At 62.0% G+C, this 27,293-nt stretch overlaps 1 protein-coding gene across 11 annotated transcripts; it reads right to left on the bottom strand.

Moving 5' to 3' along the window:
* Window positions 1–210: 210 nt before the first annotated feature.
* Window positions 211–27,293, bottom strand: CIC (capicua transcriptional repressor). 11 transcript variants are annotated; one of them, XM_059903607.1, is made up of 22 exons: window positions 27,128–27,293; window positions 26,791–27,045; window positions 21,168–23,960; window positions 9,057–9,206; window positions 8,735–8,969; window positions 8,521–8,650; window positions 8,243–8,425; window positions 7,997–8,162; window positions 6,954–7,156; window positions 6,633–6,858; window positions 6,049–6,152; window positions 4,548–5,775; window positions 4,269–4,456; window positions 3,778–3,899; window positions 3,514–3,680; window positions 3,122–3,412; window positions 2,703–3,028; window positions 2,187–2,488; window positions 1,937–2,091; window positions 1,726–1,857; window positions 1,294–1,425; window positions 211–1,204 (listed from the first exon to the last, which is right to left on the bottom strand). In XM_059903607.1, exons 3-22 carry the CDS (start codon window positions 23,947–23,949, stop codon window positions 837–839), a joined length of 7,590 nt encoding a protein of 2,529 aa, XP_059759590.1. In that variant the 5' UTR covers window positions 23,950–23,960; window positions 26,791–27,045; window positions 27,128–27,293; the 3' UTR covers window positions 211–836. The 11 variants fall into 11 exon arrangements, with proteins under 11 accessions (XP_059759590.1, XP_059759592.1, XP_059759591.1 ...); XM_059903609.1 differs by lacking the exon at window positions 26,791–27,045; XM_059903608.1 differs by lacking the exons at window positions 26,791–27,045; window positions 27,128–27,293 and adding an exon at window positions 26,682–26,776.

The following is a 27,293-nucleotide window of genomic DNA, read 5'->3' as shown; positions in this document are numbered from 1 at the left end:
CAGGCCTCCCCCAACTCGTGCGTGTTGGACGGGTGAACAGGCATCTTGACTCTGCCCACCACGTCCCCCTGATGTAGGGAAGGGACGGTCCTGGAATCGCACCCCCCACCTCACGGTGGTTAGGGGGAGAAGTCCAGCTCCACGGCCAGCTGGGGGTCGGACTGGTACGACCAACATCCCTTCTCCCTTCCGAGCAGGCAGCCACACAGGTGTGTTAAACAGCTTTAATCTCGGTCATTGCGGCTTCTCAGCACAGTAAGAAATATTGCACATGATCAACATGTTTTGTTCTGGGGATGGGGACAGGGTCGGGGAATCACCTTCTTAGAAAGTACAACCCAAGCTGGGAGGGCAGAGGGGGTGGGGAGAGAACCCTCCCCGTGCCTGTGGCAAAGTGCAGGAGCCCCCACCCCCAAACTAACCTGAGTCCAGCCCCTCTGGGGAAAAAAGGGGTACATGAACTCCCCCTACTCCACAGGCGCCTCCCTGTGGCCCGAGGCCCACACTACCCTCCAGCTTGCAGCCCTCACACGAGCCATTTTGCATAAAGTACAAGTGAAAAGGTCTGAAGGTAACACACTCCAGGTTATGTACAGGGGCTCGGTGGAGGGAGACTGTGCCCCCTGCTTCCCCTCAGCTGCCCCCCATCACAGGGAGGGAGCTGTGGGGGGAGGGGGATAGACAAGAGGAGCAGGCCTCATTCCGTCCCAAACTGGAAAGGACGCAATGGCTTCGCTGGGGAGGAGGTAACCATCCTGCCCCCCCATTCCTGCCACCTACATACTGTCCGTGTCCTGAGGGGAGTACTGTGGGTCTGGGGTCTTCTCAGGAGCCCCTCACCTGCCTGTGGCAGCTGTGGAGGGACCAGAGGGGGGTGGTGAGGGTTGGGGGGGCCCCTCCCAGCCAGGCTGTCCGGGCCCCGGCTCTGGGGGCGGAGGCAATGGCGGGGCAGCCGGGGCCGTGCCAGAGTCCGAGCCAGGTGAGGTGGGGTCAGGGCCCCCAGCAGGGCTGGGAGTGGGGACAGGGGCAGCAGCAGTGACAGTGGGGGGCGGTCCAGGGAGGGGGGCCTCGGCTCCCGGGGGCTGCTCCGTGGGAGTGGCCGCCTGCATGATCTTCTGGCGCACCTCACGGATCTTCAGCTGCAGACAGACCTTAGAGGGGAAGATGTCTGCGTAGCGGGCCTGGAAGGCTGCCGTGGCCTGGGCTGTGGACAGAAGGGTGGTGGGGAGGGCAGGGTGAGATGAGTGGGTAGGCCCCCTCCAAGTGCCCCCCAAGACTCCGACACCTGCTCACCTGATGGGAAGAAGCCATGGTCCTGGAAGAGCTGCATGACGAGGGCCCGGCGCTGGTCCAGGGTGCGCCGCAGCGACGAGTATGGCACCTTCTCATATTCCAGCTCCCCGAGCACATCCTCAGCTTCTGTACCTGGGAGCAGCGCAGGGAGCACAGTCGAGCCTCCGCAGCAGCCTGGCCCTCCACCACTGTCCGGGGGGCCACTCCGCCCTCACTGAATTCTATTTCACAGCGGGGTTTAGAGACGGAACCCACCCAAGGTCACGTACCAACTTAGGGGCCTGTTGAATATCAGAACCCACCCTTGACCTGCTGTCCCTCCTCTCAGCAACACCCACCCCACCTCTCCCATCTTTAACCCCGTTCCTGAGACCCCCACCCCTCTTGGAGGCCCAAGGACCCCCGTAGCTCTGCCTGCCACCACACCGGCACCTGTACGGTCAAAAGTGAAGATGTCCCCCTCGCACTTGGCACTCTTGGGGGTGTTGGGCTCCGAGCTGCAACTGGAGCGTCTCCTCATCTTACGCTTGGGCGAGGTGGGGTCCTCGGGGGCTGAATCCAGGTCTGGTCAAATGGAAGCAGGCTCAGTGGAGATGGCCCCGGTCTGTCCCCCACCTACCCTGGGTGCTTTACGCTCGCCTACCAGTGGAGTTCTTCCTCTTCTTGCGGTAGGAACCCAGGATGGCCCGGGGTGAGGTGGCCAGAGACTGCAGGGTGGGCGAGGGCAAGACCTCCTCAGGCCGAAACTCGGGCAGCTCAGCAAAGCGCTCTTCGAAGTCCACCTCTGACAGGACCCTGCTGGAGAGCGGGCAGGGTCACCTCCTCTGCCCCAGCCTGCAGCTGCCCCCTCTGCCACCAACCCACACACTCCAAGTCCCCCAGCCCATGCTCACTTGTCCACAGAGTCAAAGGTCTTCTTCAGGGGCGGGGGCCGCACCTTGACCTTCTTGCCAGCACTAGCCGCCTCCTTGCGCTCGGGGGTGTCCCCAGCTGCCCTCCCACTGCTGCCCTCACTGCTGCTGCCGCTGCTACCAGGGGCTGGGGCCGGAGCTGGGGCCGGGCTGGGAGGGGTGGGAGGCTCCCCTCGGCTCTCCAGGCCCAGCCCGGGGACACGCCAGTCTGAAGATGAGCTGGGGAATTTGCTGGCCTGGGGTGAGGATGGCAGGGAGATGGAGGACACTGGGTTCAGACTCACCTGGGCAAGACCCAGAAATACAAGAGATGAACGCTGACGGCCAAGACACAGAGCCACGGGGAAGACCCAGTCATGCAGACAGACAGGCAGGAGGACAGAGGAGGAGCCACAAGAGTTCAGACAGAGACAGAAGAGGGGTGGAACAGAAGGGCAGGCAGGGGACTGAGGGGCCGAGCCCAGCAGCAGGGAACCCCCAGGCCTGCTGGGCACTCACCATGGTCTCAGGGCCCTTGGCACTGGTCCGCTCCTCAGCAGGTGGGGGCGGCGGGGGACTGCTCCGGGCCGGGGGAGCCCAGGTCTCTGGGGGCAGTGGAGGGGCTGGTGTGGTTGGCCGTCCCTCAAGCTCTGACTCGGATGCAGGGGGCTCACGAGCTGGGCCAGGCTCCAACGGCTGCCGGGGCGCAGGGCCTGGCCGCCCAGGGGCACCTGCCTCAAAGGAGCCCACGGGAATGCTGGCGATGGCCGCCTTCACTTTCTGGGGGGCCTTGGGGGTGGGCCGCTGGGCCTTGGGGGCCACTAAACTGTAGGTCATGGAGCCTGCTGGTAAAGAGAGTATTCGCTGAGCCAGGCCTGACTGGAGCCCATCCCCTGGGTCTCCCCACTCACCCCACCCTCGGTTGGCCCGACACCCACCTGTGGCACTAGGGAAAGGGCTGGTAGGGGCCGGGGTGGCAGTGGCGGGGGCCGGTGGGCCCTTGGGCAGGATGGTGGCAGCAGGTGGGGTGGTGTTGGTGGCCACGGTGTAGACCAGGCCGGGGGGGGCCTGGGATGGCTGGGCCAGGGGTGCTGAGGAGGTGGGTACGGGGCTGCCAGGGTAAAACGCTGTGATGACGGGACCACTGGGGGCTGCGCAGGTGGGAGGCAGCTGGGGGCTGGGCACGGGTGACACGCCCACCTGGCCAGGAGCCAGCAATGGGGCTTGGCCTGCAGAGAGAGAGACAGAGGAGAGGCAGGGGGCCGAGTTAGGGCCGGAGCTGCCTCAGCCCCACCCTTGGTCCCCAGCTGCCTGCCAGGCCACCCCTCACCTGAAAGCAGGGGCTGCACGAAGGCGGGGCCGCTGGGCCCCAGCGAGGTGAAGCCTAGGGCTACTGAGCTCGTGGGTCCGTACGAGGTGACTGTTCCAGCCTGACTGGACGCAGGACCGGTGCCCAGGGGCAGCGCATGCCCGCCTGCTGACTGCACGTAGGTGATTCTGCCGCAGGGAGAGGAAAGAGGAAGGTGTAGGTGAGCTGGCCCCACCTAACCCCTTCCCTGCACTCACCTCCCGATGAGGGCTCAACTGCCATTACCTGGTGGAGGAGGGCAGCAGAACCTTCTGAGGCTGAGAGGCGGGTCCGGGGAGCGTAGCCGGGCTGAGGGGCGGCACCAGGCCGCTGGGTGTGCTCACAGGCACTGGAGTCAGCTGGATGATCTGTGGGCAAGGACACCACAGGCTGAGGTGAGCTGGGGACCCAGAATGGGGCAGGGGAGGACCAAGACCTCGGAGGCTGGACCTCAGCAGAGACACAGGACAGAGAAATCGGGATGCGGACGGGAAGGGAGAAACAAAGACAAAGAAGACAGCGAGAGATAGGAAACACAGAGAAGGGACAAGGTACAAACACGGAGAGCAGAATCAAGATAGCGAACAGATGTCGAGCAAGACAGGGGCCAAAAGACAAAAAGGGAGAAAAGGAAAAGACTGAACAAAAGGCAAACACAGAAACCGTGGGACACAGAGGCTAACACCCAGGAAGAGAAGAATAAGAAACAGGCGGGGCCACCACCAAGGTACCCTTACCTTGCTGGGTGGCTGAGCACCATTCTGCACAGGTACTGAGAAGGGTGGGCTCACCAGGGGCAGCGGCTGGCCGGCCCCTCCTCCCCGCACTGACATGCTAGGGGTGGCCAAGGGCACTAGTACCTTCCCAGGTAGCAGCTGGGCTGAGCCACCCGGGGGTGGGGCCTGCACAGGAGAAACTGACTGGGCTGCAAGTGGAGAGACGAGGGAGCAGGTGGTTACAAAGGAGTTGAATAAGCCTGTGGTCCCTCTCCGTGTGCTGCGCAGCCCAGGCCTCACCTTTGGGGGGCGGGGCGGAGGGTACGGACTGCAGGATGGGGATGCCAGGAGTGGGTGCGGTGGCAGCCAGGACTTTGCCGTTGGTGGAGGTGCCCGGCGGGAGGGTGAAACGGATGCTGGTGGTGGGTGCAGGGCCGCTGGGAGCCGCTGCCTTGGTCCCAGGGGCTGGTGCTGGGGCAGGCGCCACTTGAAGTTGCTGGGGCAGCGTGGGCAGAATGTACTGCACCTGGGTGATTCCCCCAGCCTTGCCCAGGGGACCTGGCTGCAGGATGCCCAGGGGCATTGGCCCATTGGGCCCACTCCCAGCACCTGCTCCTGAGCCCGCAGCCGTCCCGCTGCCAGGGCCCCCCTGGGCAATGAACTGGACAGCGGGGGGCGCTGGGGCCCCATAGCCCGGGGCGCCCACCAGCAGGTTGGTGACAGTGGCAGGCGCCTTCCCCACAGTGCCCAGTAGGGGTCCAGCCACCAGATGTGGGGCTGTTGAGGTGGCTGCTCCCGACTTCTTGTCCGAATACACTAAGCTGACGCCCAGTGGGGAGCCCCCAGGTGCCCGGGACCCAGCGACTGTCTCAGTCCTGGCACCGGCTGTGTCATTTGGAGACGCTTCTGCCCGGCCAGAAGTGGGGAAAGGCTTAGAGGCGATGGGCACAGGAGTGCTGCTGACAGGCCGCACCACATTGGTGACCATGGTGGCGGCCGGGCGGGACAGGGGGGCTGCTGGGGCCCCATAGGCCAGAGATGGGGCTGGGGCCGAGGGCATGCGAGCTCCACTGCCCTCCCGTTCCTCCTTGTTTGAGGGCAGGACCAGTGTCTGCAGAACACTTCCTCCCCCGCTGGGAGGTGCCGCAATGACTGAGGGGCCTGGTGGCTCCAGGCCCCCCACGCTTTCAGGTCTCTTGCGCCGGAAGGTGGCAGGATCCGTGGGGAGAAACCGGGTGGCCTTAGGTGTTGCTGGGCCCCCAGTTCCAGGGGGTGGGGGCCGTAGGGGACCTGTTGTGCTGCCCTGACCTGACTCCTGGGCTTTGAAGGTCCCTGAGCCCAGCGGGAAGGAGGTGGCTGCTGAGGCTGAGGAGGAGGCAGGCGAGGATGAGGAGGATGGGGTGGGCCCGTAGCCTTTGCCGAAGCCTGCAGGTGGATCTGGGGGCCCTGGGGGCTCAGGGTCCAGCGATGGACGGCAGTGAGTAAAGGAGGAACGGATCACAGGCGAGAACACCTTCCGACCAAAGCCCTGAGTGGCAGGAGAAGGGAGACACGAGCATGTCAGGGGAGCCTGGATACCCACACCCTGCCCATCCCGCCCATCCCAACCTCCCCGTCCCGCCTGGCAACCAGGCCAGCCGAAGGCCTCCACTCATCCAGACTGAGACCCAGTTCCCCATGAAGCAAGTAGCTCACCTTCTCTGCGCCTTAATCTTCCCCTCTGTCAAGGTACAGAGAAGTAACATTCCCCCCCATTCCCAGGATGCATGAGACCAGACAGCAGCAAGTCCCAAGCCCTCACCTTGCTGCCCTCTGGGTCCTCCCCAGAGCTGTCTCCGCTCTCGCTGTCGGTCACCCGCTCCTTGCACTTGAGGTCAATGTCAGTGGTGCTGAAGCCATCGTCAGCTGAGAGAGCAGAGGGAACAGGGCTGGTAAAGGGCTGGGTGCAGGGCTGCCAGGAGGGACAGTGTGGAGCCTGGCTCTGGCCTCGGCTCTGCCCCGAGTTAGCAGTTAAGTGCTGTCCAGGAATGCTGTTCCTCACCAGGAACAAATGTTGTTCCAAGTGTTGTCCAAGAATGCTCTGCCCACCTGCCCGCCAGCAGACCCTAAGAGCACACTGGTAATAGCATCTAATACTGTGTCCATTGGCCCGGCCATGCCCGTGTCCTCCCGGCTTCCTGTCAGGCTTGGGGCTTCTTGAGGGTAGGGCTGGGCTTACTCAGTAGGGCCTGAACTGAACATGCCCGCAATCACAAACGCAATCACAAACGAACGTGGAAGGGAAGAAAAAGAAGGGGCCTAAGGGCCTGGACCAAATCTTCACCCACCCTCCAAACCTTAGCCAGCTGCTCCCTGGACAGGATTCTGGGCCCTGCAACTGCTTACCAATGACATCATCATCCCCTTCCTCCTCACAGATGACCATGCGTTCCTCGTCACTGGTCATGTCCTCACTGGCTGCACGCTGGGAACGGGAGGCCCGGGTGGGCAGCAGTGGGGGCCGCCCACTGGCTGCCAGAGTGCCTCCCTCACCGGGGGCCGCAAAGGGGCCTGGAGCCCCATATTGGGTGGAAGGCTTTGGGCCAGAGTAGGATGCAGGGCCAGACACCATCTGCAGGGGAAGTGCAGGGAGAGTTCAGCCAGTGCTGTCACCGTGGGCAGCGCTCCCTGCACATCGCCCCTACCCCCATGGCCTGCACTCCAGACCTGAGTCAGTTCCTGTAGTGCCTGGCTGTCTACTTCCCCACCATCCAGGCTGTGGACCCCGCTGTGGGAGAAGGCTCGGGGCCGGGCTGAGGCAGGTCCGCCGACTGCGTGCAGACGTTCTGCCCCACAAGAGCTGCTCCCCGGAGCCTTGGTGTCCGAGCTCAAGAGCGTCTGGGCTGTGACGGACAGGAGCTCCGAGGACACTGTAGGGTGGAAAGAAAAAAGTGTCGCAGTCAGGAAGCCTCCTCCCAGTACCCAGGCTGGCCAAGCCATCCACAGATATTTCTAGATACCAGGCAGAGGCAGGTTGGACTTCCTGGGCCACCTGGCAGAAAAGAGATACCACCTACCAGGCCAGCATTTCCCCTGGTTCCTGCCCTCTTGGGCTGCGAGGAGGAAGCCCACTGCTCCCTGGGAGGCAGCCTTTCTGAGAGCATGAAAGCCTGGAGACAGGTATGTGTGGCGTTGCCTAGCTAATAACCAGTGGACTGTCTGAGCCTCTACTCCCTCATCTCGGAGAAAAAGGAACGTCTCCTCCCTCACAGAGTCATGGGCCCAAACCCACAGGATCACTCCAGAGAAGCGCCTCAGAATGGTGCCGGGCACACTAAACACCCTCAGTCAGTAGAAGCAGCCAACGAGGGGCTTCCAACTGTGGTCTTGAGAGCCAGATGAGCTGGGGTTTAAATTCAAGCTTTGCTACTTACTAGTTTTTTAGTGAGTTCAAGCAAGTGCTTTTGTCTCTCTAAGCCGTTTCTTCATCTGGAATATTAGGTGTGCTTTTGAATACTAGAGATTATGCCCTTCTTGATGCCTGTGACATAGTAAATGCTCAGCAAATGGCACTTCACAATAAGATTTCTGTTCAGAAATCTAATCTATTTGGATCTCTCTGACCCCCTCACAAGAGATAAATACCAGTTCCTTTGTGAATAAGGGTCCTCAGATAAAAGAGATAAAGCTGAGAGGAGCTTCTGGGGAAGGGGGTGAGCAAGCAAAGGGGAGGTCGGTGTCAGGGCAGAAAAGCCAAAGGGCTCACTAACCTCCAGGGGCAGCGGCGGTGCCTGTCTCCGACATGCTCCGCTCCCTTGGCTCCTTGTGCCCTCCTGCCAGCCCCAGGCTTGTAGGCTTGGCCTCTGAGCTGGACTTCTTCCGGTCCTTGTTGCACCACTTCCAGTCTGGGTGGGCCTTAAAGTGGGCCTCTTTCACCTGGCAGGAGAGGGCAGGGAGACCCTTCACTCACCCACCCTGCCAGAGGAAGCGGAGGAGCCAAAAGGAGGTGGAGTTACCTGGAAGGCCAGGTCGTGGTACTTCTGCTTCTCCTTGGGCCCCAGAGCGTACCACCACTCGCCCAGGATCTTACTGACGGTCCGGTTGTCCTGGTTGGGGTGACGCTGGTGGACCAGGGCCCGGTGCCGCTTGCTGAAGATCATGAAGGCATTCATGGGCCGCCGGATATGGTCCTTCTCCCTCTGCAGCAGACACGGGCCCGAGCAGGAAGGTTAGGACTGGGGAGACGGGCTTGGGCGGCCACAGGGTGAGTTGGGGACAGGTGGAGATGAGGCACCTTGTTGGGGCTGCGTCCATCCTTCTCTGAAGATGAGTCTCGTTCCTTGGGCAGGGCGCTGAGAGACTGCGTCCGGCGTTTCCCAGGCGGCAGAGGCAACTGGATCTCAGGAGACATGATGGAGAGGAAGCTGTGGCGGGAGCGGCAGGGCAGTGAGAGCCACGTCTCTGGCCACTCCACCCTCCTCCCCAGTCCCAAGCCTCAGGGCACTCACGCATCGTCGTGGTCACTCTCTGTCTCACTGTCCAGCCTGGGCTCTCCTGGAGGACCGGGGGCCTCCTCCTCCGTGGTGGGAAGGGGGCCCTTTCCAGGTTCCACCACCCCCAGAGTGTGGGGGGGTCCAGGCCCTGGGCTCTCAGGGCATGTAGCTCCAGGGGGCCGCCCGGGGTCAGCATTCCCCGTCCCGCCTGGTGGCTGCTCGTGAGCAACAGCCGCCGACTCAGCAGGTTCTGGGGACAGAGCGGCAGGCAGATCAGAGAGCTCCTGGGCCATCTCGACCCCATCCCCATGCCTTCCCACAGCCTCCCAACCCTCACCTTTGCTCTGGTTGGAGGCCACTAGATGGCTAGCAGGTTGCTGGGCCTCACTTGGCTGCACGGAGGGGTCAGGCTGGCTGGGGGCCAGGAAGGGGACTAAGGAATGCCAGGGGAACACGGCCACAGAGCGAGGTTCCACGTTCGTCCACACTGTGGGAAGGACTCAGCTGAGCTGTGCGGCAGGAGAGCTTGGCCTTGACCCCCAACTCAAACTCTTCTCCACCCTGGACAAGGTGGCTCCACCCCTTCTTTACACCCCCTTCCTCAATCCCAGAGCCCCCTGGGCTCGTGCATGCGACATCACTCAGGAAAAACTCCTCCCTGAAAGATTTCTATATTTTTAAGAAAGAAAACAGAAGCAGGGAAACGGTCCTCACACCCCACTCCCTCCCCCACTTCCACCCCCACCTCCACCTCCACCAGCCTTGCCACCAGGGACCAGGCCAGAGAAACGACTGGCTCCTGTCGCCAACCAGGCCATGTTCGCTTGCCAACTCACTCTCTCAAGGCCCCTAGACCTTAGCAAGGCCGCAGACCCTCCCTCAGTCAATTCCTATCACCGTGTTGCCGTCTGACACAGCCCCTCACCTTGGCCTCATACTCCCTTTTTCCTTTCCTGAGGCAGATGGCCCAGTCTCCCCACCCTCCCCTCTCCTCCCCACCTTCCCCTCCCCTCCCCACTACTCACAGGACATGGGGTCTCAGGCCTTTCTCCTTGCCTCCCTCCCCCCTACCACAGACCCCAGGGAGCCAGATCTGCCTTTCCCAGGCTGGGCACAGGTGACTCCAGCATCTCCTTCCTCCTCAAAGAGAATCTACTGCCCATGAAGAGACCTCCCAGCCTCCCTCACTCTATACCCCTGAGCTTATCTCTAGTGTAGTGTCCAGCCCCCTTACCCCAAAAGATGGGAGGGTGTGGTAAACTCTTCAGACAAAAAGGCACAGACAATGGGACAGACGAGAGAATTATTACGAGACTCTGCCCAGGCAAGGCAAAGGGGCCAGGTGTTTCCTTAAGGCTACGCACAGGAAGGTACTTCCCTCACCAGGGCGCTGCTCCTAGAGGTCCAACCTTCTGCTCCAGGAGCTGGGTGGTAGAGGAGCCAGCCCACCCCTTATGGCTGAGTCCCACCCCTGGCTGGACTCCTGGGGCTGGCCCAGGCTGGGAGTGGGCTTCCTACTCACTGCCAGCTCCCTGGGGGAAGTGGAAGCAGCAGAGGAGGCCCCTGCTAGGGGAAGACCAAGAAGAGAAGAGGGAAACGCCCTAGCCCTGGTCCCCATCATTCCAGGCTCCCCCTGATCTAGATCAATCTGACCTAGGCTGATCCCCCCCCACCCCCGCCAATGCCTTCAGAAGGCTGGCCTAGGGGAGCCCCTATGTGAGGCACTGACCTCAAGACCTGATTCTGTGAGGTGCTGACAAAACAAAAAAGTAGACATCAAGGCAACAGGAGACGAACAAAGAAGCCCACACTAGAAAAGGACTCAAAACACTGTGAAGATTCCATCCACTAGCACGGGGGCACTGGAGCCCCAAAAGCCTGCTGGGCCCTCCAAACCCATGACAGCCTTCAGAGACCTGGACCTGTCCCTCTCTTCACAAGGATCTTTCCCATCAGGCCCCCTCATCTTCTGCTAGGTGGGAAAGAAAGGGCCCAGTATACAATGGTAGAACAGTCCTTTGGTCCTGTCCCTCCTGAACTCCTCCCTAGTGCACTACCCTCCAGGTTCCTGGGTCTCTTCCTCTCTCTGAAAAGCAAACCACCAACACGTCACTCTGTTCTGAGCAAACAGTGCCTCACTCCCTTCCCAAGACCTGTCCTTAGCCCCACTACTCAATCACAGCCCCTAGTCCCTTCTCCCTCTATTCCACACCTGGCACCAGCAGGTCTCACGCTGCTCCTATTCTAATCCATGCTCTGAAGCCAGGTACTCTGCACCCCTCCTCACCTCCCATGACAACATACCTTTTCCACCCTACACCTAAACACCACAGCTGTCCTCAGCTACTCCCCACTCTGCACTCCCATCCCTCCACTACACTCCCACCTGCCGTCACTAACCACTCAGCCCAGCCGAGCTCTGTAACTTTCCCCTCTACTCTGCCTCCACCGTTCTCTTACTATAACCCCATCACCATTACTCCGCACTCAGCACCCCGACACCTTGACCCCTGGAGTCCCAGGGCCCAGGCGCTACTGACCGAACATGCCGAGGCCACGGGAGGCCGCGCCGGACGCGGGCACCAGGGGCCTGTGGGCTGAGTACATGGTCCGGCACGGGGTGGCCCGGCCGGGGCTCGCGCCTCCTCAGCGGCCGCCGCCGTTCCGCCCGCCGCCGGCTCCTCGGCCGCCACCGCTCGGGCCCGGGGGGAGCTGGAGGCCGTCGCCGCATGCCCCCCCCCACCGCCCCCCCTCCGGCTGCCCCACGCGGGGGGTCTCAGCCGGGCGCGCCTGCGCACAACGCCACCTGCCTCCCGCCGCCCGGGGGGCGGGGGGAGGTCAGAGCGCGCCGGCCCCGCCCCGCCCCCCGGCGCGCGCGGGGGCCGTCACGGGGCGCGCAGCACCCAGGCCATCGGCGCCGCCCCCTCCTTCTCCCTCCTCCCGCGCGGAGCCGGGCGGGCGGGGCAGGTGGGGCGGGGCGCGGCGCGCGTGCGCGGGGGCGGCCCCCTCCCTTCCCCGTTCGCTGGCTCCCTCCCTCCCTCCCTCGCAGCTCTGGCGGGTAACGGCTCTGGCCCCGAGCGCCCCGGTTTGCCGGCGCCGCGCCCCGCCTTTCCGGGCCTGGGGCCCGCGGCTCAGCGCCGGGTCGGCCTCCGGCCCCGGGCGGGCAGACGGACGAGCGTGCGTGCGTCCGTGCGCTCCGAGCGAGCCCCGCGCCGAACCGCCGCCGCCTCCCCGCCCCGCCACTACTACGCGCTCCCCTCCCCCCGCGCACCTCCCCCCGCCCCTTCCCCGCTTCCCCCGCGGCCTTCCGCGCAAGCCCGGCCCACCGCGCGCGAGCCCATTGGCTGCCGCCGCCGCGCGCGGGTCAGGCCCCGCCGCGCCTGCCCCCATTGGCCGCCCCAGGGGAACGTCAGTCATATGCAAATAAGGGCAGGGCGGGGCGGGCTCCGGTTGGACCCAAGCCGGCCCGGGGCGGGACCGTGGGAGGAGGGCGGCAGGGAGGGCGCACTGCAGTAAAGGCACTGAGCCAGGGGGGCGGTTCGGGGCGCCGCGCTGCAGAGGCCCGGGGCTGTGGGTGGTGCTTGTGTGTCCAGTCCGCGCGAGGAACACGCTCACGCGCGGCTCGGCCCACCTCCCTCACGCCCACCTGGGCACGCGCGGCCCCGCAGGGCAGACAAACTGCGTGTAGGATTGGGCGAGCCACCCCTGAGCCCTCACCAACTCTCACAACAGCAGTCACAAACACACACACACACACTCCTCATAGACAGACTTTCCTACCACACCCATTATCTCATACACAGTCCAGGGTCACATGTACCCTCGGTCTTACACACGAAGTCACACACCCGGAACACCTCACATAAATGTACTACCTCCCACACTAAACGTCCATCACTCCCCACCCACCATCACACACACTTGTTCTCACCCATCTTCTTCACATCACCCATTTCATACATGCCCTGTCATATGTGCTTCATCAAAGCATATCCTCATACACATCCACCAGCCCATGTGACTCATACAAACACACAACATATCAAACAGGCAGAATTATCTCATACACCTCATCACAGCCACTGCTTGTCCACAGCACACATCCTACATCCCTCCAACACAACCACACACTCATATGGCCTTCCCGGCACCCCCCAACCCCAACACAGGTAACTCTCACAAATGCCATCATACTGACCCCAAACACTATGTAAACTTACCCTGGTGAGCACTAACTACTTCAGTACCCTGGCTCATCAGGTATGCAAAGTGCCATGGCCATTCCCATTGATTCAGCTACCCTGCCTGACACTTAGCAGCCACCTGGGACCCTCTACCTCACAGTGGAAGGCAGGGGGCCACCACTCTGGCCTGGGAGCCACCCTTTCCAAAAGACGGCCAAGAGGAAGAAAGGAAACTAACACTGGGGCTGCTACATGCTGGGAGCTTGTATGTATAACCCTGTGCATTGAATCCTCACAGCCACTAGGGAAGTACACTTTATTATGCCTATTGTTCAGATGAGAAAATGAGGCTCAGAGAAATTGAATAAATTGTGCAAGATCATGCAGCCAGGACGTAACAGCCCAGCACTCCAACTCAAGTGCTCTTTCCACTACTGAAAATTTCACCTCAGGGTGGACACAGGCAGAGACTCCCAACAGAGGCCTGGGAATATGTTCAGACAATGGTATCGGAGAGACTGGTGAACTATAGAAAGGTCAGAGGGTACACACCGAGACACAGGCAAGGTCTGGGGCCCACCAGGCAGAGAGGCAGAGGCCTTGGATCACCCAAGAAGGGCCCTGAGGCCACATCCAGTAAAGGCAGAGGCGTGGGGTCATACCTGGGCAGGTAAAGATTGCACAGGCTCAGATGCACCAAGACTGGGCTCCCACACATGTGGGATCAGTGATGGGCACAGACAAACCCTTTTCCCAGCCTTCTGCAGCTACAGACAGAGATGAAGGCATGGAGAGGGGGCAAAAACCGGGTAACCTGGGCCCAGAGGGGAAGGGGAGGTCTGTAGTCCTCTGACCTCCAGAGACTACAGGGCCAGACACTTGGCTGTGGGCCTGGAGAGACCAACAGAGGGACTATTAGGTGACTGCCCCCTCCTCCCTATGCAGCCCCAGACTCAGACCCTCCATTACCTCACTGCCCCAGGGACTGCAATGTGAAGCAGAAATCAAGGCTGAAATCAATGTGGCCTGCTCTATCTCCCTACCGCTGCCCCCTCCTCTCCCCACCGGTGAGTCACCTACTGGCAAGTTAACCCCTTCCCAACTGCAATGAAGCCCAGGGACTGAGCTCAGAGGAACCCTACTGCCAGCTCCCCCAGTTCTGTTGGGTGAGAAAAAGAGCTAAGCCTGGCACAGTAGGGAAAGAGGGCCCCATACATCTGGGAGGGTTGCACATCTGGTAGAAGACAGTGCCCACATAGGAGGGATGGGAAGAGGCCCCTTACAGGGTAGGGTACAGCCAAGTGGGGGCCCAGCCTAGCAGGGAGGGGCCGGAATCCGGGCGGGAAGGGCCCCCCTGCCCTGGGCGCTGGGCCAGCCCTATACTTAGCTTCCATTGTTTGGAATGGAGGAACCCTGAGTGGGGGTGATTAGGAGTGGAGAAGAGGGAGCAGGTCCTGTCCCCAGACAGCTCCATCTCTCTAGCCATCCCCAACCCTAACTGGGGCCTCCCTAGTTGGAAAAGTCTGAGGGAGTTCCCCCAAACCAGGGCCCCAGCCCCATCAGAGAGGGGGGTGCATCGCCATCCTTCACTCAAAGCAGGTACTAGGCAGAACTACGGTGCAACCACCCCCTGCACTACCCCATAGCCAACTCCACAAAAGGTTTGGCCCCAAACAGCCCGCACAGCCCCACCCCACCCCAGCCTGGGGACAGGGAGCCCAGATGGAGAAAGCAAGTGCCACCCAGGGTGGCACAGGCTGAGGCCTGCCCAAAGGCCTGGGGCGCACAGCCAGGGATGCTGACAGGCTGAGGGACAGGCAGACATGCTCTGAACTCACGGGCCCCCGTTTACTGAGCCCGAGAGGCACCGCGCCCTGCCGCCTGCGGCTCCCCACCCTGCTCTCCAGGCCCGGGTCCCCGCCTCGGCTCACCACCCCAGTGTCCCCAGCTCCCCTCACCCGCTCCCCACATACACACCCACCCACCCACCCCGGGCGGCGTCGGAGACGGCCAGGGTTGCCTGGGGAACGAGCCCAGGATTGGACTGGTGCTGCTCGGGAGGGATGGGGGCCTAAAAATAGCGCCAGGGTGAGTCAGTGAGTGGGGCTGGGGTAGGCAGGGGGACCAGAAGGGAAAGAGAGGCAAGCGAGAGGTGCGGGGGAGGCTCCCCAGGGATTGGAAGATGGGCGGGATAGGATGGAGAGCGGGATGTGGATTTGGGGGTAGAAGAGGGGGTTGAGCGGGAGTGTACAGGCGCCGGGGCTGCGAGGGCTGGTCCGCGCGGGCTGAGGGAGGGGCCACTGCCTGGGCGGAGGAGGGGGCGCCGCCCTGCGCTCTCCTCCCCAGCCCCGAGCTCACGAGATTTTCCACTCGCCGCCTGGCCCCCAGCCAGCCCCCGGCGGGCCCCACAAAGCCGCTTTGTGCTGGGAGGGCGGGCGGGCGGGCACCCGGCCGGGCTGACACCCACGCGGGCAGCGGCGGTGCGCGGGTCAGCTGGCACCCGAACTGTCTGCTGCGGGGGGGTGGGGGCCCCCACCCAGCCCGAGGACGCGGCCGCGCAAGGGTTAATGACGCAGGGGCCAGGGTAGCAAGTCTCGGCCAATCGGCGTCGGCGGGCGCGACAGCGGCCAATGGGAAGGCCGGAGGCCCGACGCCCCGGGCCTACCCCCTGGGGCGCGGGAATGGGCGCGGCCCTGACTGGGTGCCCGTCTGGATCCACAAAGCCCCCGATGCACCGTTTCCCGGGCTGCTTCGCAAAAAACAGGCTCAGAAGGGCGTAGGATCTCGCAGTCAGGAGGTGGCACGGTCAAGATTCGAGCCCAGGTCTGCCTGGCTTCACAAATCAGCTTTTCCACCGAAATGGGGAGACGGGGGTTCCCAGTCCCAGGCCCCCAAGCGGAGCGGGAACAGGCAGGGGACGGGGTGCGGGCGGAGGCGGCGGCGCGGCAGGCTAGGGTCCAGCCGCCTGCGGTGCAGCCGCTGCCGCCGGTGGTAATGGGAGCCAGACGCCGTCGTCGCCGCTAATGCGCCTCCCTCTCGGCCACTAATGGAGCCATTAATGCCCGGGCGCCGGGGGCTGCGGGCCACACACACCACCCCGCCGCTGCGCATGCGCGCGCCAGCAGCCCCGCCACCCGCCGCCAGCAGGAGGCAGCCTGACCCCTTGCAGTGCCTGGCGCCGGGGGCTGTTCCAAGACTCACTCCTGCTACCTCAAAAAAGCCTCTTCTCTCTCCCGCAAATCATCCTCTTCTTCCCAGTCTAGGTCTCCTTCCTTTCCAGGGATCTTTGACACCCTGATCCAACCCTTTCCCTCTGCTCTAAACCCTTTCTCGGCTCTTCACAGGCTGACATTCAAGCATGGCCTGGCTGGACCTGTCCTCCTTGGCACCCTTCTGCCAAGACTAGGCTCGTGTCAGCTCCAGCCTCAACTGGCCACTCAGAGGTCATGCACTTTCACCCCTCCTGGCCTTTGCTCCTGTGGCTGCCTAAGCCTGGATGGCCCTTCCCTTTCTTTCACTACCCTGAAATCCTCATTCCTGCTTCAGCTCAAATGTCACCTCCAGCGAGAAGCCTACCTGAACCTTCACTCATGGCCTCGCATTAAGCCAGAGTTTTCTCTCTCCTCTGGCCTCCCCAGGCTCTGTATCTCCCTCTGCTCATCCTTGCCGGTGCCTGCATCCACATCTGCCTCCCCCACCCACTTATCCCAGGGCTGCTCAGCCTGGACCTGGTAGAGGGATGAGGAGTGACTTCCGGTGAGAGAGAAGGGGTTCACTGTTTGAGACAAAACAAATTCTGGTGAGCAGAATCTGGATCTGGATATGGGGAGTCAGGACACTCTTGGCTCCTCTTTGGGCCTCATTTTCCCGACACACCCAAGCATAGTTGGTGGATGTTGCCTGGTCTCTGAGGTCCTACTGGTTGGGGTGGACTACACGTGGGACTCAATTAAATGGAGCTGGCACCAAAGTGTCTCCTGAAAGGCGATGGGGGTGGTGGTGGTAAGGGTGATCTGGGTCATGCCCTCGAGCAGGTGGGTGGGCACAGGAGCTGCTTTCCTGCTTCTCCCCCACAGCCGGATCTCCTAGCTTGGCCCAAAAAGCCCCCGCCTTCCTGCCTGTCTTGGGAACAGGTGCTTGGGTGTGATGGGTCTGCAGGATGGCTCCCAACACCTCTCAGCAGATTTCAGGGACATTAGTGGGCATTTAATTTGTCAAGGGACAAGCGGGGGCTCCCAGGCCTAGACATTCTCCCAACACTCCCCATTCTCCCACCTGTTCCCCAAGGAGCAGGAGATCTGGTGCTTAGCAACTACCCACTGACTTAAAGGAACAGAGTACCTGATGTGCACAGAGTGTGGGTGGGGGCTAGGATGGGGGAAACATGTCTGTCTAAAGAATGGGAGAAGGAGGGCCAGAGGAGAGGCCAAGGCTGGACCAGAGACAGGATTCCAAGATGGGGGAATCAAAACAGAAAGAAGGTGGAATGAAGCCTCAGACCAGAACTGATGTCTAAGGAGGTACAAACCTGGAAAGGCATAGCGAGCCAGACTCAGAGAAAGTCAGACAGAAGTCCAGAGAGAGAGAGACTCGGGGCCAGAAACAGAGACCTAGACAAGAGACAGACATAGGAACCCGAGAGAGACAGACATACAGTGGGTCAAACAGGCAGATGGGCAGACAGGCCCAGGAGAAGGGGCACTGCCTGTGAATATGGGGAAACCAGGCGGGAGCTGGGAGCTGGAAGGCAGGCCATGCCAGAAACAGGGCTGAGACATCTGGCCTCCTGGGTCAGGGCTGCAGGCCCTGGGGCGGCTTCCTCTCCTGGGGAGCAGGCGGGAAGAGTCAGAGGGAGGTGGCAATGGCAGCTGGCTGGCCCGGCCATGCATAGAATGTAGAGAATGCAGGCCCGCCTGCTCCGGCAAGTCCCCCAGCGGAAGCAAATGCCTGGCGGGGGGCAGAAGCAGGCAGGCTGCCCCGGGCCACCCCCTCACACCTGCTGTCCTGACTGAGGGTCAGGCCCTGGCATGGGCGGGCAGAAGGGGCCAGGACTACAGCCTCACTCTTCCACTGGGCACAGTCTGCCCTATCTGGGCCTCAGAGAGAGAAGGCCCCAAGGTGCCTACCTCCCAAGGGTTTAGGGAGGCCTCTGAGAGAAGAACAAAAGGGCCTGCTGGCTGGGAACCTGAGGGCAGCCTGGATACCTCAGCATGGGTGTAGTCAGGGAGGCGCTGCTCAGAACCGCCAGGACAGGCACTGGACAAGTTCTGACGACCAGGTGGCTTCCAGCAAGGGGCCTCCCCTCCCTGAACCGCAGTTCCCCCCCTCCCCCTGACAACAGGGCTGGTAATCCCTGTTTCATAGTATCAGGAGGTTTCGATGAGATGGCCCCACGCTTGAGGCTGGGCACATGGTAAATGCTCGGTAAAGTGGGCTACTATTATTGTTTTCATTATTCTAATTGAGAGTGCTTAAGAGCCTGGGCTCTGGAGCCAGACAGCCTGGATTCACACTCTGGCTCTCCCTCTTCCTAGCTGAGTGACCTTGGGCAAGTCACTTTGCCTCTCGGGCTACAGTTTCCTCCTCTGTCTACTGGAACTAATAATCGTGCTGATCTCCTGGGTTGTTGTGAGGATTCAGTGAGTAAAGGCTCAGTCAGCGCTTACTGAGCAGTGTGCCAAGCACATGCATGGGTGGTACTCAATAAATTATTATTACTGTTACTTCTAGTAGGAAGACTCCTGTGATCTAGAGATCAAGAGACCTGGTTCAAGGCCCAGTCCTGCCCCTCCCTGGCTGGGTGACCTTAATCAGGACTCTTTTTCTGTCAGGGCCTCATTTTCCGCATCTGGAAAATGGTGGCAGGAACCCCCCACCCCCACCCCCGCCGGACCACCCTGGTAGGTCTCAGGTCACCTGCATCGTGCCATCCCTCCCCACACAGCAGCAGTGAGGGTCATGACTGACCGATGCTATGTATGAGGGCAATGTCGGGGGCTGTAGGCATGCGGGGGTGGGGGCTGAGGGGGATGGTAGGAGTCCTTCTGCTTCAGTTTCTTCATCTGCCTAAGGATAGGAATCCCCGCTGTGCCCACTTTGTGGAATTTTGCTCATATCAACTACGATAACAAATGTAAAAAATGTTGGGGGTGGGGCAAAAAACACAGCTCACAACCTCAGTATATGAGCATGAGGGGCAAGCGTAGCCTTTGTGTCCCTCTGCCCGGGTCTGGGCTGGAGCTCAGTGAGGGCAGGGTCTGGGCCCCTTCCTATATTGGTCTTTGCACCAGACCAAGACACAGCGGCTCCTACCCAGATCCACAGCCCAGACTCCTTCCTCCCTGGTCTCCCTGCCTCTGGTCTCAGGGGCTGGAACTCACCCTTCATGGTACAGCCGTGGTTGGGTCGGCTCAAAACCTTGCATGGCTCCCTAGTGCCCTCAGGATAAAGTGCCCAAGTCTTAGAAGGACCCTCTAGGATCTGCCCCTTGTTGTACTGCTCACCAACACAGCCACACATCCCAACACTCACCCACTGTCTAGAGCCCCTGACTTTGCAGATTCAACTTCCTTCAAATTCTTGCTTTTGCCTCAAGGCCTTTGCACACTCTTCCCTCTGCCTGAAGGTCCTCCTGCCGGCCGTGCCAGGCTCCCTTCTGCACACCCTTCAGGTCTCACTTTAGACTGTGCAGGTCTCACTTTAGACCCTGCAGGTCTCACTTTAGACCCTGCAGGTCTCACTGGCCCCTTCTCCAAGAAGTCCTCCCTGACTTCATATGGCCTCCTGGGCTTCCTCCATCCCAGCCCTGACCACTCTGGACAGCTACTATCTGGGGACAGGTCTGTCTGCTCCAGGGACCATGAGCCCTTTGAGGACAGGGCTGTGTCCTTAGCATCAGCCAGCATAGGGCCAGACACAGAGAGGGGGCCTCAGTCAACAGTGAATTCGTAAGTAAATAAGAAAAAAATGCTAGGGAAGGGGCTGGTGATGGGTCTGTCACCCTCCATGAAAGTTGCTCTGACAAGGCCCAGGCCAGCTGGCTCTCCAGCACCATCTCAGAAATGCCTCTCCCCGCACCGCTGGCCTTAGCCCTCTAGCCACTCTGGCTGTCCTCAGCTGTGCTCCTTCTGGCCTCGGAGCCTTCCCAACGGCCTCCTAGGAGGTTCTCCTGTCCCACAGCTGCTGGTTCCAACTCATCCTTCAACTCTCGGCTTACACGCCCTTTCCTGAGGGCAGCCAGACTAGGTTCACATCTGGAAGCATGCCCAGCACACGCCCAGCTCCCCGCCATGGCACTGACCACACCTGTGCTATTTCCCAGGTGCAGCGGTGAAGATGAGGGCTCCAGTCCTGGTCCTGCCACTACCTGGCCGAAGGACCTGTTGGAGCCTCAGTCTTCCCATCAGTAACCCAGGCAGGTTGGTCACGAACCAACCTGCCTGGGTTTGAAGGCTGGCTCTAGGATTTACTAGCCATGTGACCCTGGGCAAGTTACTAACCTGGCCTCAGTTTCCTCTAATTTTTTTTTTTTTTTTTTTTTTTTTTTTGGCTGCACTGCGCGGCTTGTGGGATCTTAGTTCCCCGACCGGGGATCGAACCCGGATCCCTGCAGTGGAAGTACGGAGTCCCAACCACCGGACCACCAGGAAATTCCCAGTTTCCTCTAAATGAGCATAATCATAGCAGAGTTCAGAATGTTGTGAGTGCTACGTTAAGGGGTGGGTGTGAGGATTAGGTGCGATAACCCACTTGCAGTGCTTGTCACGGTGATACCCCTGCCAGTCCTCCAGACGTGCGAGCTGTCATCATGATTATCATCTCTGTTACCCCATCAGCTCTGTGGGGGTCTGGCTTTGAGCCTGCACTCAGGAAAGGTTTGCTGACTGATGGACCCCTTCAGAGTACATTCCCAACAGGAGGCTTCTGGAAACACTGCACTGAGCCTTCAAAGTCCACGCCTGGGGACTTCCCTGGCGGTCCAGTGGTTAAGAATCCGCGCTTCCACTGTAGAGGACACGGGTTCGATCCCTGGTCGGGGAACTAAGATCCTGCTTGCCACACAGTGCAGCCGGAAAAAAAGAAAAAGAAAAACTCCACGCCCTTGCCTGACAGGTGAACTCCCACCGGAACATCTGTGCAGAAAGGAGGCCAGCCTCCACTTGAATCCCACCCAAGGTGGGGAGCTCACCTCTCTTGAGAGCCAGTTAGCAAGGGGCCCTGTGCAAAATGAGCCCTCGCCCAGCCCATCCACCCGAACCTCTTACCTGTCCCAGGCCGGCCCATGATGACTTCCTTTTTGGGGGCAGGATGGCTGGTGTAGCTGCTGGGCACCAGGACGGGCAACAGGGCAGCAGGTGAGGGGTGGAAGGCCACCGGCTGGAAGGGCGAGGAAGCCAGGCCAAAGGTGGGCATCGGCTGGGCCACAGCCGTCGGCGCAGCTGGAGGCACAGTGATGGGCACAGGGGCCGGCAGAGGTGGGGGCAGGCCAGGCTTCCCACTGGCCATCCCGGGCGGCACCGGAGTCTCTCGGCAGCCCCGCCCAGGCCCCCCGGCCCGTGCCTCACTGCCAGCGCCCACCTCCCCAGGGAATTTGGAGGGCAGCGGCACGTCGGGGTTGCGGACGATGACAGGCGAGTCCCGCTGCACGGCAGGCACCCTGCGCACGGAAGGCCCAGGATCCGAGGTGAGGCCGGCAGGTGGAGGCAGCAGCAGCAACGGCGAGGGCTGGCGGGAGCGGGAGAAGGGCACGGCGGGCGACACGGCACGGAAGCCAGCCGGTGTGGAGGGGGTAGGTGTGTGGGACACCGAATCCACACCAGAGTCTAAGCTGTCGCTCTTGGGGAAGTCTGGGGCGGCTCCTCCGCCCGCTGCACCAGGGGCCCCCAACGCCCCTGGGTGGGGCAGCAGCTCTGTCTTCCGTCGCCCAGGGCTGATGGGCACAGTAAAGGTCAGGTTGGTCTGGAAGGTGGGTAGGATGCCAGAGGAATGGCGCTCTCGGGGGGCAGGCGGGGGTGGGTGAGGGCCCAGGTCTGGTGGCGTCAGCACGCCTGCCTTAGGGGTGCTGGCGCTGAGGTGGCGACTGCGAACAGCAGTGCGTTGGATGACTGGCGAAGCGTTGATGGGGCTGAAGTTGGCAGGGCGGAAGCCGAAGAGTGGTGAGGGTGAGGGTGACGGGGCTGGCGAGAAAGGTGACTGCGTAGAGACGGGGGAGAAGGAGGGTGTGCCCGAGCGAGAGCTGCCCAGTGACACCAGCATCACAGCCGCTTCACACTCATCGAACTCAAAGCGTGACAGGTCCGCGGGGGCCACCAGGCGTGGGCGTGAGTCTCCCCGGGCTGCCACGCTGCTGGCCTCACTGTCTCGAGACGTCTCGTCACCCCAGTCGAACTCGGTGCTGCCCTCACGGGCCGCCACCCCAGCTGGCCGCCCAGCCCCACCTGGGCCACTGTCCGCCAGGCCCTCCATCTCCTTGGTTCGCATGGACAGGTGGCGGGAGCAGTAGCCCCGCCGCTGGGACTCCTTCATGCAGCCATCTCTCGAGCACAGCCGTCGCCACTGCTTGCCGTTGAATTTCTTTCGAATTCCATTGGGTGTGCAGACCACGTCGCCCTTCTTGTATTTCTGCTGGGCTGCTGTCAGTGGCGTGCGGGCCCGGGCAGCCGGTGCAGCCCCCTTCTCCAGGGAGGCCACGCTGCTGCTGCGGCTGCCGCCCTGGCTCCCCTCCTGGCAGGGCGACGGCTGCTCACCAGGGCGGCCTGGGCCGGCGAAGGCTGGGGACTTGGGTGGCGGTGACAGGAGCTGGGGCGGGGGCAGTGGGAGCAAGGCCGGGGTGCCCAGGGCTGGCGGGTGCTTCTCCTCACCCTCCTCGCAAGCCCCCAGGTGGCCACCAAAGCTGATCTTGGAGACCTCGGCATCCTCGGGCTGCTTGAGGTCCAGGGCAGCAGGGCAGGGGGGAAGGGCGGCCCCCGGCTCGGCCTGCTCCTCCTCAGGACCCGCCGGGGGCTTCCTCGGCAGGGCTTCGGGCTCCCACGGGGGCCGCAGCAGGCGCAGGCTGGAGCGGGCCACCCACACCGCGTCCTCGGGCTCACGCTGTGGCGGCTGCGGCGGGGTGGCCGCCGGGCCCGGCTGGGAGCTGGGGCCAGGGCTGAAGCGGACCTTGTAGGCAGCCGGCTTGGCGGCCACCTCCACCACCACCCCCGCACGGTAGGCAGCCACACCGGGCTCCACACAGGTACAGACCGCTGTGCCCACCACCAGCGCAGCCGGCGGTGGCGTGGCATCCAAAACCACATCCACACCACTGCCAGGTGCCCCCTCGTAGAAAGTCAGGGACCGGTCCCCAGGGAACTGCACACCCAGGTCCTGGCTTCGGCGCACCTGGCGCACCACAGCTGGCAGGAAGAGACCGTCCCCACGCCGAGCCAGCACCCGCTGGGAGCGCAGCTGCCGCAGGTCATAGCCACCGCTGGTGCTGCCAGGGGGCCAGGGGCCTAAACCACCAGCTTCGGCCGGCTCATCTTCCAGGTCAGCCGAGTGCTCGCTGGCTGTGTCGGTGGAGGAGGAGCGGGCAGAGGTGGGTGGCTGCGGAGGCACCCCCGGGGTGCCCGCCTCCTCGGGGGTCCGTGCCCGCTCTTCAGGGGCACCAGCCGCCCCACTGCTGCCACTGCCAGCCCCATGCTCCTCCACATACTTCTTCTTGGGCGCTCGTGACTTGAACGTGGCCGTCTTTCGGCTGAGTGAGGGCTCCCAGCGGCCTGCCTCGCCCTCCCCCTTGGGTTCCTCGGCTGGGCCTGGGGCCGGGTGGTCAGGGTGCAACTCTGGGGGCAGCCCTTCCGCCCCAGTGCCCCGCTCGGCCTCCTCCTCCTCACCCTCCTCAGCCTCTTCTGGCCCCGGCTGCTGCTGCTGCGCCTCGTCATCTTCCTCCTCTGGCTTGTCACCCTCCCCAGCCCCTCGCCGCCTCAGGGCCTTGGCCCTGGTGGCTGGTGGGGACTTGCCACCGCTGCCAGAACCTGGGAGGCCGGTGCACGCCTTCTTCATTGGTTTCATCTTTCGTCCACCTGCAGGGTGAGAGGACAGACGAGGCTCACTGGGAGCGACTCAGGAACACCTCTACACCCACTGTCCCCCAAGACTTCCTACTTGCTGAGGTCACTGCCCCAACTCCATGGTCCCCAAGGTCTCCTTCCTGGCTGTCTTCAACTCATGTAGGCCCCTGGCCAGCACCCAGACACAGACTGGCACTCATGTCCCCTGAGCTATACACTCTGGTTCCTTGGGGACCCTCACATAATCTGCTTCCTCTGCAGAGGACAGTAGGTGCATGCACACACTCTGACTGCCCCAAGGGGACGTGAGAAGCACTAACGGTTCACGTCTATGGAGCACTCACTTTGAGCCGAGCCCTGGGCTAAACTTGCCTTTATTAACCCATGTCATCCTCACAACAGCCCTAAGAGGCAGATGCTACTATCAGTCCCATTTACACTCGAGGAAACTGGGGCACAGAGAGATCAAGCAACTTGTCCAAATTCATCCAGCTAGGAAATGGCAGAGCTAAGATCTGAACCCAGGCAATCTGGCTCCAGAGTCTGTGCTCCTAACCGTTTCAGCGTGCCGCCTGTCACATGATCCTCGCACTGTCACTGTCCAGAGAGCACACACACTCACACACACACACGCGCACAGGCACACAGTCACAGAAAGGGAGGCGACTGGGCTGTGATGTGAGCCTCTCTCCACCACCCCCCACCCCTGCCCGGGCAGCCTGGCATGGCCAGGCATTGTGGGAAGGAGTGGGCAGCTAAGAGTCCCAAGGGACAGCTGCCCACTCTGCTCTGCACCCCAGGCCTGCCAGGTATAGCCATCTCCCCAGATCCTGGCAGGGAACAGGCAGGGGCACGTCTGGGGCAATAGCTCATACCTAGTGCTACCACAGGGCCGTGCATAAGCACACACACGCGTGCGCGCGCACACACACACACACGGCACACACACACACGGCACACACACACGTCATCACACAGTGGGACACAGCGCTACACCGCAGGGTTTCGCTGTCCCACTGGATGGGAGCCTGCCCCTCCCCCCACAGCACCCAGCATGATACCCAAAAGCCCAGCCACCCCCCTTCTGGTCTGCTTGCATCCCCGCCCTGACTGGGCTGGCTCTGACAGGGTGGCTGAGCCGACTGGGCCCCCCTGGCCCCCAAATATGCCCTCGGACTCCAGGTGGGGGTAAGTGGGAGAAGGTCAAAGAAAGCAGGACAAGCCCAGCGGGCCAACCTCACCCACTTCCTGAACAGTCATTACTGCCCGCCCCCTTTCAAGCTGCCCTGAGAAAAGAGAAGGGAAAAAACTTTACTCTGAAGTGACTAAGAGAACCTGAGAGGACAAAAAAGGGGCCTCTGGGAGGGTTGGGGGATCCAGGACCATAAGCCAAACACAATCAGAGGCACCCCGACTCAGTCTTCAGGCTCCCATGGTACCCCTGACCTCATGGGAGAGTGACCTATCCCACTTGGGGCCTGCTGCTCCTTAGGATCCTGCAGTCCCAGGATGCCCCTTCTCTGAGCCAATCCTGGGGTCCTCATAGGCAGAGGCTGGAGGGCCCGGGGCTTCTCACACTGGGGCAGGCACCCAAGTACCCGGGAGTTGGGCAGCCGCCACCATCTTCTCCCCACTGACCTGCTGGGCCACCATCCTGGGCATACCCCACCCAGGGCCTATAACCACACTGCTTGGCACCCCTGGACCCTGCTGCCTGGCCCAGCCTCTTCACACCAGAAGCCAAGCCTCTTTCTTTCCCCTGGGACCTACTCTCTTCCTGTCCACACCTCTTTGGATAACTCCCACCCAAGGCCCTGTGGGCCCTCACCTCCCTCAGAATCTGAGCAGTAACTCCTGAAGCCCAGGCTGGCCCAGGCTTTTCAGGGTCTCATGTCCTCTGCTCCCAACAGGCCTCCTGGCACCAGCTTCTCTGCCACTCTCTCTCCCATCCTGTCACCATCTCTATCTCTAGCTCTCTCTTCACAGGCCCTAGGCCCCCTCCTCAGTCACCCCCTCCTTGTCACTCTCATCTATCTCTATCACCTCCTCCTCCCAGTCACTCTCATGTCAGCCATCTCTGGACCTGTCACCTTCTCTCCCCATCACCTCTCCTTGTCACCCCCTCCAACTCTGTCCCCTCCCTCTCCCTGTCACCCTGATCTAGTCCTGTCACCCCTCCATTCCTGTTACCCATTCTCTGCCCACCACCCCCTCCTTGTCACCCTTTTTCTGTCACTCCTCCTCCCCACCACTTCCTCCACTCTGTCCCCGCTTCCCACCACCCCACTCACCCCTTTTCCCCTGTACCCCCTCCCCGTCCCTGCCACCTGTCCCCTCTCGGCCCCCAGCACCCCAAATCCCCCCTTCCCGTGTCAACCCTGGCCCCGCCCCTCACCTCGGACTCAGCGGGGTTACGGGGCGGGGGGCCGTGGCCCCGGCTCGGTCCGGTCCGGTCCCTCCCCGCCCCCCTCCGGCTCTCCCTCTCGTTTCTCCCTTTTTTTTTACTCCAACACACAAAATGGTGAATGGACCTGCAACAGCTGGAGCAGCCAGCCAATCAGCGGCCACAACCCCGCTGACCGGCGCCGTCCTAGACCAATAGATATTCGGAGCCTCGTCGGCTCCGCCTCTCAACGACGAGCGACGCTTGCCACAACCAATCGCGCCCACCCGGCAGCGCTGGTGGGCGGGGCCAAAGTCCAAGATCGGCCTCCCTCTGGGACCGACACCAACCTGAGCCTACGACCGCCTGATCAGCCTAGGGTCCTGCCCCGCAATAAGTAATGGACACCAGCATTGACCAATCGCAGTCCGCTTTAGTGCAGAATGACGAATACAGTACCCAGTCGTCTTGCACTCTAGGCCGGAACCCAGCCTCTGCGAGGGACAGTAGCCAATGAAGTGCAAGAAGGAGGGGCTAAGGGACAGGCTCTCCAATGAGCAAGCTCAGAAGGCGTGGCCTCAGCGTTTGTTGACCGGCTAGTCGCAATTCCTGCTGGGAATGGTAGTCTTCTTACGTCTCCGGCCCATAGTCGACAGGACATGGCAGACTACAACTCCCATGTGACAGAGTGCCTGGAGCTCCGAAGAACCCGTGCTAGGAGAAAAAGTCGAAAGGGCAGTTCCTCGTGAGTCTCACTGGGCGCCAGGAGCATCTTAGACCCAGGGCCCCGACTCACCCGGATTCCCGGCTCTGGCGTCGCTGCTGGCTCCTCTCGGTGGCGGCGGTAGCGGCACAAGGGGGAGGTGCGAGGAGCAGCCAACCGCCACCCGCGAGGCCCGCAGCCAATCAGCAGCGGTCGGGGCGGCGCAATGACCTCACCGGGTTCTACTCTCTTACCCCTC

This window comes from Balaenoptera ricei, chromosome 19, assembly GCF_028023285.1.
Source record: "Balaenoptera ricei isolate mBalRic1 chromosome 19, mBalRic1.hap2, whole genome shotgun sequence".
In the NCBI taxonomy this organism is placed as follows: Eukaryota; Metazoa; Chordata; class Mammalia; order Artiodactyla; family Balaenopteridae; genus Balaenoptera; species Balaenoptera ricei.
Note: the sequence above shows the minus strand (reverse complement) of the source record. Positions and strands in the feature narration are given on the sequence as shown.